Raw genomic sequence first — 13,576 nt, forward strand, 5'->3', positions numbered from 1 at the left:
TGCTGTTAAACCACAATAGCAAGATACCAACTTACAAGGTTAAAGGTCAATATAATCTCTGACAAATAGCTGTAAACCTGACTCTTATTCATAGCACGTAGATATATAGAAATAGTTCTGACAGAACATGTACATTCAAAATAGACATGGAACTGGCATTATATTCTGAGAGATTACAGTCATATCTCTAATTATATCTACCCAGACAGAATGTGACCTACTTCCAATTACTCGTGGAGGATGTAACATACTGACATACAAATGCCACGTCCTAGTTTCTTTTTCGTGACATTTTGACATCCAAATATAAATCTCTAAGTCTCTGGAATAAGGCGAGGTATAACTATGCTAATATTATTCTGTAATATCTGGATAAAGAATCATAAAACTGATCTTTCATCTTGTAGTCTCTAAAATGAATTCGCTCATAATTTGATATTTCCTTTTACAGTAGAGCTATGATGAAAAGCAAAAGACGTTTCCAAATTAACAATCATATATAACTTCTTGGGTTGTTGGATTGTCCATTTGAAAAAATACATCTAATTAGAGCTGAATGCTTTTTTGTTGATGTTTTGTATGAAATTGATAACAAAACTAAACTTTGCACTTGAACCAAAACAATACAATGGTAAAGATTGAAATCAAGTGTATTCGGTTAAATTTTGTTCCTTTCAAGTGTTATTCAATGCTGCATATAGAAACTTTCACATATGTACATACGTACAAGAGTCTGTGTCCATAGGACAGGATGTTCTGCTCTGTTATATTTCTATGTTCAGTGAACTATGAAACTGGGTCATTTGGCAAATAATTGGAATACATGTAGTAAACATCATACTGAGCATATATATATATGTGTGTACTAAGTTTCAAGTTGATGTGACCACAACTACATGGCAAACTGCCTAAACCAAAAACTTTAACCTGAGAATGTATTAATTTCACATTATTACATTTCCTTGTTCAATTAACCACCAACCCAGGCCAAGACTGTTCTTTGGCATATAATTTAAAAAGTTCACATTATAATGTCATTTGTGCATGCTAAGTAACTTATCGCAAAATGTCTATATAAAGATTCCAGCTTTAGCTAAGCACAAAATAATGCAACTGCAAAATTCCACAAAATACACCTTTATAGTACAAGCTATGTAAATTTTTTTGAGAACTTAAACTTAATACAACTGATCAAGATTATATACCTTTCCAATAACAGCATACCAAATATTGAATACCTATCATGTTTAGTAACTTTGGAACAGACTATGTTCCAAAAAAACACCTGACCACTGAAGCATGAGATGGAGATCAATTGTCAGGTGGACATATTCTAGTCAGGACTTTTCCTTCTGGGAATTGCAATTTCAATTGAATCAGGAAATGTTATTGATGTGCCCAGAATTCAAAAATCTTGTTGGCATTAGGAATTTAAATAGAGGTTGGATTTTCAGCCTATATAGGCAGAAACAGTCGTGCTCCTAGCAACTCATTCCTTAGTCTTTGTGACAAGTACCAGAATATGACATTCAGTCAAAAGCTGTTCCAATAATAATCTAGATATTTGAACATAAACTCTTTTTTAAATAAACTTTCAAGTTTCGGAAAAAAAGAACTTATTCCAAATTTCTATTATTTGTACAAGTCTTCCTAAAAACAGATTGACAAACAAGTCATAAACATTAAGACTATTCCATTAAATTGGATTTAGAGGGTTGGAATGGACTTCCAAAATATATTCCCCCACAACCAACATATTTAAGTAATTTTGCATGCATCAAATGGACATACAACCTTAATGACCAATGTCCCAAAATTTTCCTTCCTTTCCCTCCCCCATTCATTTGAATGGAATAGCCCTTATATATAATTATATGTTACAACTTTGTTGTATGTGGTATAAACAAAAGGGGCTACATTGGGTACACATTATTCACAAAATTTCTGTAGAAATACTGACACTGGATCTTCGGTTACAACATTTATGACAAAAAAAGGACATCTAACTTACCTTTAAATCTCGATGAACGATTCCATGTTCGTGACAATAGTTAACACTCTCTAAAATTTGCTGCATGCAGTGACTGAAATAACAAGTTACCAGACTACAATGTTACAATAGCTCAATAGCTGAAAGAGGCCATGCGGCCTAATCTATCGTCAGCTTCTACACCATAACTTATCTTCTAACTCATAACATATTCATGGAAATATTTGTCAAAAGCTAGTTCATAATCTCTCAAAATTCAATTTGAAATTTTCCTGAGAAATTTGTATTTCATTCAATATACAGCAAATGCTTTTGTGTCAAATGAAAATGTTATGAGATAAAACATAAGTTAAACATAAGATTGATGATTTGTACACTAGGTTAGGCACATTCATTTGTTAATTGCCATATGATTTCTTAATCCTTATTGATTGTTTTATCTTAATTTACCTATCAATTTGCATTTGTATTCTTCATTAAAATCTGTATTAAAAACAACATTATCATGGCCATAGCCTAAGACCAAAATCCCTTTCTAGTATCTGATTTCGTAAAAATTGTCTTATTTAACTAATTCACTAACTTATCAAATCCCTAATGATTATTTTTCTATAAAAGATGTTTTTTTTTCTAATATCAAAGCAGAATAAAATAACCACAGCTTCAATCATTCAAATTTCACTCAAGCTAGCAAATATGCCATACTGCAAAACAGCCTACACAGTTAAGCTTTGCAAAGAAGTGCTGTAGAAAAACTGCAGAAATTTATGTCTGACAACAAACACAAAACTATTTACAAAGAATCAGCTTCATATATAATTTTGGTGATGGGGCTAATAAGAAAAATCCTACATTAAATCATTTAATACGGATTTTTTTCCGTTTTTTTTTTTAACAATTTAGCCTTCATGAATTTACTTAATATAAACCTAACCACTCATGAAACATTGATTTTATTATTAATTGTTACTAAATAAAAAAAAATACCTGTGTCAACATGATTTCCATCAATAGTATCATGGATAAAAGTCAGATTATTTGTGTAAAGGAAATATCAATTACTATTCTATCATACGTCAATTCCTATAACTTCTATTTTAAACAATTTATCAGATATTTACAGCGTCAAGCAGGAAAGTGACCAAAATCTTTTATGGAATTTAAACCAATTACATGTCTTTTAATATGCCCACTGTCTTTAAATCAAAATCATGAAAGAAGTAAAGAAAAATGAACAAGTCCTACATAAAATTTCTGATATTGTAAAGATATTGACTTAAAATAAGATAGCTGTTATACGTATATCTTTAGCACATGTCTTAATAGCATTTCTAATGAAAAATAAAATCAACTGAATTATTTTTCCTGGTTTTCTCATACTATCATCAAAAATATTATATGATATAGATCATAAAAACAATTTTTCCAAGTTTAAGTAAGAACCGTCTTCCTATATTTATTATTATTAAACCTTTCTTTATATATATAAAATAATGTCGGATATTGTACTATGCTCCTTATGAGCTCAATTTTTGGAAAAAAATCATCTTATTCTATATCATTCACTACATGTGTTTCAAAGCTGAAAATTCCATATTTTTTAAAATTTTTATTCAGAGGTTCCTGCTATTTCATCACTACCACAAAACCCTAAATCATTAAGCTTTAAGAAATCATATGACTACAGTATCACTGGCCAGCGGGGACATGCAACAAGAACTGGACGGCAGACCCACCTTTAAATCTCGGTGTATAACATAATTTTGATGACAATGGTTTACACCTTCTAAGATTTGTTGAATGCAGTGACTGAAATGATCAAGTTTACATATTATTCTGAATGTACCTGAATTAATTTATGATAGTGAATTCCAGAAAATCTGTCAAATTTCTTCAGTAGTATAAACAGCCTGTCTGAAACAAAATTCATGCATATTCATGGAGAATATTCAAATCAGTATCAGAATTCGAAAGCCTCTAACACTGCAAGTAAGAATATTTTTCTGCTATAAAATATGTATAAATTAAAATAGCCAAAATATTGTTTCCTTTTAGTATTCTTCTCAACAACAAATATTTAGAACATTAGTAATGATATTTCAAACTGGAAGTTGATTCCATTAAAATATCTCAGTGTGGTGGGTATTAATTGGTTGATTTTTAAGATGAATTTTGAAAAGAAGAAAATTCTAGAATATATAAAACACATCCCTGAATTTTATAGAGAAGTATTTAAATGTTGGGTAATATCAGGTGGTGGACAGACAAAAAAACCTACCAACTTCACAGAAATAAGAAATCAGGTAATTTGGGGGAACAAACTGATTAATTTTGAAAATAAAACCATTATTTTTGAAAATTGGATTAAGAGTAACTTGATATTTGTCAATGATATTATAGATGACACTGGTAATATATCTCAACATTTTATTCTGCAATAAAATGCTCCGCTGGGGCGCAGCTTGATACGACCGCAGAGGTCGAACCCTGAACAGTTGGGGCAAGTATGGACACAACATTCAAGCTTGATACAGCACTGAATTTGGATTGTAATTAAATATTTGACACAGCATAGGTTTCTGACACAGAATGAAAGTGGTCTAAGAACTTAAAAATTTTCAATTTACCTATTCATACATGTGATGGACTGTGAAACTCGGATCAGGAGATTGGGAAATTTTGGTCAGGAGATTAGGACTCAGATCAGGAGGTTTTTAATCGACATTAATTTTGTTGTAAATGTAACCGTGTGCTGTAAAAATGGTCTTTTAAAGTGTGTTTTCTTCAACTTTCCAACCAATTTATTATGTTTATAGTACCCTTGTACTTATAAAGTTTCTCCATCTTTATATTCTACATGTTCAATCTAACATTGTTTATTTCCAGTATGTTCTTTAAATTTTTTACTTCATATTCTATAAAACAATCATTGCAACCAGAACATTTGTTTAGCTGTCTGCAAATAGTTTTTATTTTTTTTTTTTTCTCTTGCAAATAGTTTTTATTTGCAAACTCAGAAATTCATTCTATCTGTAAAGTTAGGGTCATACTCATAGTTATTATATAAATTTCAATTTAAGCCTTAAAAGGAAGTATAGAATCCTCAAATAATTTTCAAATTATTATTTTTTTATTTGTCCTAAGACATTTAAAATCATTTAATAACCATCCTTTTATGATTATTTGTTCAATTTATATTTTATTTATATTCTTTTAAAAATTTTCATTATTAAAAGGAAAGTAACTTAAAACAGGATAAATCAAGGGAAGTAACCCAATAAATACACAGTTTTTGTTACACAACGGCAGTTAGCCTGAGGTAAAAATCGTTGCTTACCAGTATGTTTGACACCCAAGCTGACAAGTGAAGCCATATAATTATGCATGTTAATTGATTTACAGGTAAAATATAACTTCAGGTAATGTCAGTTACACCAGATGCCTGAGATGTTATGTTGGGCAGAAATTTTTCATTCATGAAAAATTTCATACACGGGATTTTTTCAACGGGAGGGGGGAGGAGACCCCTGAAAACGGGATTATTGTACTCCCGTCGGGAGGTTCACATGTATGCCTATTCAAACCATATCATTATTATTTGCTTTTATATATAAATCAGAAATAACCAATTTAAAATGGAAAATGTTAAAGAAAAAAAAAGGAAAAAAAAAATCCCCCCCCCCAATTTTTTGAACCCCCTTATGATTCATCGCCCCCAAACTCAATCCCAGCTTTCCCTTTGTGGTATGGTACCTTGCAGTACAATTTCAGAGAGATTCATACACTTGAACACAAGTTATTGTCTGGAAACTAGAAAAATGCTTGTTTTTTTGCCCCTTTTTGGCCCCAAATTCCTAAACGTTTAGGGCAATTACCCCCAAACTCAATTCCAGCTTTCCCTTTGTGATATGGAACCTTGCAGTACAATTTCATAAAGATCCATACACTTACACACAAGTTATTGTCCTGAAACTAGAAAAATGCATGTTTTTTTTGCCCTTTTATGGCCCCTAATTACTAAAATTTTGAGGGAAAACCCCCAAAATCAATCCCAGCCTTCCCTTTGTGATATGGAACCTTGTAGTACAATTTCATAATGATCCATACACTTACAAACAAGTTATTGTCATGAAACTAGAAAAATGCTTGTTTTTTGCCCCTTTTTGGCCCCTAATTCCTAATATTTGGAGGAAATTACCCCAAAAATCAATCCCAGTATTCCCTTTGTGATATGGAACCTTGTAGTACAATTTCATAAAGATCCATACACTTACAAACAAGTTATTGTCATGAAACTAGAAAAATGCTTGTTTTTTGCCCCTTTTTGGCCCCTAATTCCTAAAATTTGGAGACAATTACCCCCAAAATCAATCCCAGCATTCCCTTTGTGATATGGAACCTTGTGGTACAATGTCAGAGAGATCCATACACTTACACACAAGTTATGTCTGGAAGTTACAAAAATGCTTATTTTTGGCCCCTTTTGGCCCCTAATTCCTTAACTGTTAGTACCATAACCCCCAAAATCAATCCCCACCTTCCTTTTGTGGTATTGAACCTTATGGTAAAATTTCAATGAGATCCATTCACTTAAACTAAAGTTAGAGTGCGAAAACTAATGTGTATTCGGACGACGACGCCAACGTCATACCAATATACGACCACAAAAATTTTTTTGCGGTCGTATAAAAATTAGACTGCAAGAATAATTGGATTGCAGAAATAAATATTTTAAAAAAAGCCATCCCAAAAGACTGGCTTCAGATGTTAAAGTCTGAAAATTCTATTAAAAGTATTGTAAATATTCCTAGACAGAAACTGATCTGGAAAGGAAATTACATTGAGGCTTCAAGCTTTTCAACAAATATATTATATAAGTCAATTTGTAAAGATAAAATTGAACCATCAATTGGTGTTAGCAAATGGATGCGTATTTTACAAATTAATGAGAACCTTAGTATTAACCAACTATATGTTTTCATGTTTCATTATTTAGAAGAGAATAAGTTAAAAATATATAGATGGAAACTTTTACAATTCATATTACCAACAAAACACTTATTGTTTAAATGGAAACAGAAGAATGACGGTCTATGTAATGTATGTAACGAAGAAGAAGATTATAACCACTTTTTTATTTCTTGTCGATTTTTAGAAAAATTTTGGAAAAGTATTTATGAGTTAATGATAAAATCAAATTTAAATTTTAGAATATCGTTAAAGCAATTAGTCTTCGGATATAAAATTTTTGACAAAAATTATTTTGGTCTGAATTATTTCCTAACAATTTTAGGTTTTTCTATTTATAAATCATATTATGTATCTAATCAGAAATTGACAAATGTAAATGTTTATCAAATTTTTGTTCAAGAATACATTAAAAGATATAACGAAAACAGAACAATGAAATTTAATCCATTACTTAAGTCACTAAAAAGAAGTTTAGACGATTGAATAGAATAAAACATAATGCATTAAAATGTTGTAAAATTGTATTTCAAGAAATTTATACATATTATTATAATATATACATATATACCAGCAGCTGACTACTAACCTGGGTAATCAGTGGAATATAACAGGATACATCAAGAAATGCTTGGTTTCTTGGTGTAACAATGTAACAAGCATATTTGGTGAATAAATATATAATGTCGTTAAAAAAAAAAAAAAAAAAAAAAAAAAAAATATTTAGAACAAGTTGCCATGAAAGTATCTCTTTTCATATACTCTTGTTAAACTATCAAAATTCTGTATTATACATTATTGAGGTTCTGGATGAGGTTTACAGAAAAGAGGATAATGGGCAAAAAGTTCACAATAAAGGAAAAAAAGGCAAAAAACATATAAGAATAGAGAATAAAGGGGTGTAAAAATATAAAGATAAGAGAATAATGGGAAAAATCAATAAAGAACAGAGAAAAGGGGTTTAAAGAATTAAAGAATAGAGAAAAGGGTTTAAAGAATAAAGAATGACCCTCATCCAGACCTTAGTAAATGTTTTGATTTTTTCATAATCAAAAACCCCCAAAAAATCTTTCTCAAGTCTGTCAAGGTAGATGGACACTATTAAACTGAGCATAAAACAAAGAATCTATGAAGGAGATGTAATTTTATTTGATAGTCGTTTTTTTTTTAAATTTGTGAATTTATCACATTTTCTTATAATAGTAACCTCATTTTATAGTTATATTTAAGAAATACACAAGAATTAGACATCAATGAATGAAAGACTGTGATTTTATCGAGCAAAAGCATCAGATTTCGGACATGTTTATATCTATTTCAAGAAACTCTTCATAAAATTAATTGAATTCAGATCCTTTTAATTCTTGAAACTAAATTCCATAACACATAATTTTTAAAACAAATTTTTGATAGTGTTGACACTCTTTAAAAATATGTATGTATACCATTTTGAAATACAAAAATAAAGAGATGTGGTATGATTGCCAACTACACTTTGTAGCTACATGAATGAAATTTCTGTGTGAAGAAAATGCTTTTAAATGAAAATATTCTAATGATTGAACAATGACTATGTATTATTAAGCTTTACAGTAGATATGTGTGTGTAATAAGTATACCTGGCATCTGCTTCACTATAAAATTCTCTAGCAACTATATCTTCAAATAATTCACCACCAGTTACCCTAAAAAGAAAACACAACTATATATAGCTATATCTTCAAATAATTCACTGTCAGTTAGTTATCCTAAAAAGAAAAAGAAAATAAACTGTTAACACAGAGATATGTCTCGCCTATTTGTTATTTTGATAATGCAAATGTTGAAATTAAAATAGCAATACTTTAACATGTAAGTTATGCAAATATTCAAAGTCAATGAACCATGACTGAAGGTACAGGGCTAAACAATCTCCATGGAAATGAGATGTGCCAATGCTAATACAACTGCAAACCAAATACCATTGACTTTTCATAAGTTGTTCCCTTTAAACAAACGTAAACATAAACATTAACTTGTAAACTATGTAAAAGTTTCAAAGTTAATGAACCATAATTAGGGGGTGGGGTTATATAATCTCCATGGAAATGAAACTTGCAAATGCCAATCCATTTGCATACCGAATATCATTGACTTAACATTAGTGGTTCATCTTAAACTGACCTAATCACAAACTAATAGACGGGTCTTTCTAATTATCCCCCTTAGTATTGCACATGTCCGCACGAGGTCATCGATATCCGGTCGCCATTAGGTCCAAGGACACAGTTATCGTCCTTTGGTTTTCGTTGTCTACGAATATAGTCCCTAGTGTGAACAGTGTATAACTTGCATTTTTTTTTGATACACTTTCCCAATTTATTTCTTGATATTTTATGCATGAAATATTAAGTAAGGGGATGAAATTACATGTTAAAAAAATTTGGGTGCTGAATCTTTATGTTAAGTAGTGATTTGGTCCAGTTAAAAAAGGTCAAAAATTAGAATGTCTGAAGCTGTCAAACTGAATTTTAGCCCCCCTTAACACAGAATTGTCAATATTTTGAGTTAGAGCTGGTAGAAGTTTCTATAATTTTGATATTATTTGTATCAATAGTAGTACACTACACTGTAAAAATCTTTTTGAGATAGAGCAGGTGCGATTTTTTTAATTTGAATTTATTGTCTAAAAGAAATGCACTACGAAATAACTGTGTTCTCGGGCCTAAGAGATGGATTCCGTGAATGTAGATTCTGTACTTTGGCAACTTTCCTGAATGGTTTGCTGGTTTTAATTTGTCAAACTCGATAAAAGTAAAGGATTTACATCTTTGTTTGACAGAAATTCTGTTAAAATGTCCCATTTTGGCATTATACGGCTAAAATAAGCATTTTAAAGCAGTTTCCATTTTATGCCCAAGAGCCATGCTGACTTTCTATCTGACAGCTTTTTATGTTCCTGATATTTGTGTTTCTATGCTTAAATCAAATTTAATTAACCATTTGTGAACTCGCAATCTAGAGAAAAGTATATTATCACAGAAAAAATGTGCAGAATATTTGTATTTATGTCCCTGGTTAAACGGCCTGTTTGATGTATGTGAAATGTGAAGAGCTTTGTACATAAAATCTGTAGTCCATCACAAATATTTCACTAAATCTGTAAAAAAAACACTTTACAATGATCAGTACACCCTATTCATTTCATATGCTACCATAATTTTTTTTCTTTAGGATAGTAAGTGGTTCAAATATATGCCAAATGAGACTAAAACTACATGCAAGTTTTCCATTGAAAAGTGAAAAACTGGTCAACAGACCATACTGTCTGCAAAAAAAAGTTGAATTCAAGAGTCCTTTTGCAATTAGACTTCTTGTATCATGACATCTTAGCATAGAAATGAGCAAAAAGTAACAAATTTCAATGTCTTATAGCCTCTGTGTGCATTTTTATATGTAAATATGGGCTACGGCCTAAATCGACTCTAAATAATTCTCAGTCTTACATGGCCTAAGACCATTTTATACTCATGTGGTATGCTTTTTGTAACTTTTCTTTACATTTAAAGTACATTTAATATATATGAAAGAATAATGTATGGATAAAAAACTTCAAAAACTTCAAATTGGTTGAAAAAAATGCATGTTTATGTAAGGCTTCCCTTAATTCGAAAATCTCTATTTTCAGGCACAGGCTCATATAAATTTGACTTTTGAATAACTGTAATAAATCTGATAAATCAAATGAGTGTTCCGTTGCTTTTAATACTTATTATATTAAATTCAAGAGTATTTAAAAAGCAAATTTTTGCAACATTTAAATTTTTAAGGCCAAAATCTTGACAGTTGAAAATATTTGATTTAAACGTCAAAAATAAACATCCAAATTTCAATATTAAAATGGCCCTAGTTTCTATAATATATATTCTATGGCCATGAAACTTGGCCAACTATCTTATAATTGCCTAGGGTTAGGTCATGCAAAGTTTTATTAAAATTGGTCAAGTCTTTCTATCCTATTAGGTCCAAGGACACAGTTATCGTCCTTTGGTTTTCGTTGTCTACGAATATAGTCCCTAGTGTGAACAGTGTATAACTTGCATTTTTTTTTGATACACTTTCCCAATTTATTTCTTGATATTTTATGCATGAAATATTAAGTAAGGGGATGAAATTACATGTTAAAAAAATTTGGGTGCTGAATCTTTATGTTAAGTAGTGATTTGGTCCAGTTAAAAAAGGTCAAAAATTAGAATGTCTGAAGCTGTCAAACTGAATTTTAGCCCCCCTTAACACAGAATTGTCAATATTTTGAGTTAGAGCTGGTAGAAGTTTCTATAATTTTGATATTATTTGTATCAATAGTAGTACACTACACTGTAAAAATCTTTTTGAGATAGAGCAGGTGCGATTTTTTTAATTTGAATTTATTGTCTAAAAGAAATGCACTACGAAATAACTGTGTTCTCGGGCCATTAAGGTCGTGAAAAATTGTAAACATTAGAGAAAGCACGCTATCTGAACACACATAATTTTATTGTTGATACAACCAAAATGAATAATCTGAATCCACCAGGCTTAGATAAAATAACAACATGGGCAGACGATATGAGGGTATGGCCAAATGTTATGTACGGTGATGTGTACAACTTTTTAATTTCGTCAAAAGCTGTCGATGGTCAAGAAATGAAGAATTTCAAAAGCCTGCAAAGTTATAATCACTTTCAAAGTGGAAATGTCGGAGCTATTACGCACCATGTTTATACTGACAATACGTTTTTAATGAGGGCAGAAGTCCGTTCTTCCCAAACAGTATCGAGAATGAACAGTGTTTATGTACATTCTACACAAGATGGCACAGTGAAAAATGGATGGTGTTCGTGTATGGCAGGCCGATGTCATGCGTGTAGTCATGTTGGGGCTCTTCTTTGGAAGTTGGAACATGCTGTGAGAAATAGTCTTACTGGGATTGCCTGCACTGATGAAAGTGCTCAATGGAATAAAGGGACCACAAGGAATGTGGAACCAAAGGCACTCTCCAATATAACATTTAAGAAGCCCAAGGTTGGCGAATCTGTCATGGAAAATAATGAGGATTATGTGCCGAGCGTTCGTGACACTCCTCTATTTTCCTCAGATGCAGAATTTAAGGCAGCTATAAAGAATTCACCTATATCCAAACTGTTCGAAATAAAAGGAACAACTGTTTACAAAAGTTTTAATTGTACACCTATGTCTAATGTGATAATCCAAGAGGAGCATGGCGAACATACTTCTATTAGTTCATGTAGGAAATGTTATACCTTTTTCAATAAATATATTGAACTTAATGACACAAAAAGGAAAAACCTGGAACTTGGAACAAAAGGTCAAAGTAGCAGTGTTTTATGGAAAGATGCAAGGAAATTGCACATAACTGCAAGCAGTGCAACTAAAGTGCCAATTAAAGACACAACTGATGCAACAGCATTTATTAGGGAACATTTGCATCCCAAATTTACAGGGAACAAATATACGAGACATGGTACGCAGCAGGAACCTGTGGCTAAAGAGAACCTACGGTCACTGGGAAATATTATTATAGATACCGGCATGTATGTCTCAACTGAGGAACAGTGGCTTTCTAGTAGTCCAGATGGAATTTTAAATGGTGACACATTACTTGAGGTTAAATGTCCAGTTCCAACAAAATTGAATACACTTGAAGAACTGATAAATGGTGGGAAATATGATGTAATTAAAACCCCAGAAGGACATTATCAAATAAAAGTCAAAGGAAGTAGGGGTTATTACATGCAGATTCAATTGACTATGTACTGTACTGGCCTTCGAAAAGGCAAACTGTACCTGTGGAGGTGTCCGGATGACTTTATTTTAATAAATGTCGATTATGACCAGGAATATGTTCGTGAACAAGTCCAAAGATTAAAAGACTTTTATGTGAGAAAAATGATTCCCAGAATTGTTGATGAAGTAGACAGTGATCGTCTCACTTTCAGTAGACTGTTTTGTAATTTTATGAGATAGATTTTTACAATAATAATAATTTTATGGTCTAAAGCTTTAAGTTGTTCATTTTATCTTAAGATTCAGATTGACCCTGTAAGCATTTGTACTTGTAAATCAATGTATGGCCAAGGAAGTTAAGGATTTAAACCCCTACCAGGTCAGACATCTCTGCTAAGCACACATACAGTATACATGTGTATATTTTTGACAGAATTTACAATGTATATGTAGGTTTAGAAGTAAAGACTAGTTGACTCAGAGTTAAACAATGTGTCCTTGTAATAATACAGTATATTAATATAAAAATAAGGAGATGTGGTATGATTGCCAATGAGACAAATATCCACTGTCAACAATGAGAAAGACCCATAATAAATGAAAGGCCCAAACATAAAAAAAATTATGAAACAATTATATTCAATTGAGAAAACAAACAGCCTAATTTATCACAAAAGAATCTACAAAAACCAAATATGACCGACATGAACCAATGACAACCACTGATTTAGCTCAACTGGTTAATAGTACAAGGAATGTATAACAGTAACATATTCTCATCGCAATATTCATGTAATATTTACCACTGGACGTTAAACACTATCACTTAATCTAGGTCATCGTTTAGCATGT

At 31.2% G+C, this 13,576-nt stretch overlaps 1 protein-coding gene and 1 long non-coding RNA gene across 5 annotated transcripts in view; both read right to left on the reverse strand.

Moving 5' to 3' along the window:
- LOC127708856 (calcium/calmodulin-dependent protein kinase type II delta chain-like) overlaps positions 1 to 13,576 on the reverse strand; it is a 126,062-nt gene that overhangs the window by 79,673 nt on the left and 32,813 nt on the right. For all 4 annotated transcript variants that reach the window (XM_052214021.1, XM_052214023.1, XM_052214022.1 and 1 more), the window contains exons 5-6: positions 8,578 to 8,643; positions 2,012 to 2,084 (exon numbers count right to left, since the gene is read on the reverse strand). In XM_052214021.1, coding sequence (XP_052069981.1) covers positions 2,012 to 2,084; positions 8,578 to 8,643 — 139 coding nt within the window. The remainder of the gene's footprint in view (positions 1 to 2,011; positions 2,085 to 8,577; positions 8,644 to 13,576) is intronic.
- Positions 4,957 to 6,681, reverse strand: LOC127708871 (uncharacterized). Its single transcript, XR_007985412.1, has 2 exons — positions 6,229 to 6,681; positions 4,957 to 6,067 (listed from the first exon to the last, which is right to left on the reverse strand). It is a non-coding gene; the product is annotated as an uncharacterized LOC127708871 (long non-coding RNA).

Source organism: Mytilus californianus, unplaced genomic scaffold (assembly GCF_021869535.1).
Source record: "Mytilus californianus isolate M0D057914Y unplaced genomic scaffold, xbMytCali1.0.p SCAF_7, whole genome shotgun sequence".
NCBI classification, from domain to species: Eukaryota; Metazoa; Mollusca; class Bivalvia; order Mytilida; family Mytilidae; genus Mytilus; species Mytilus californianus.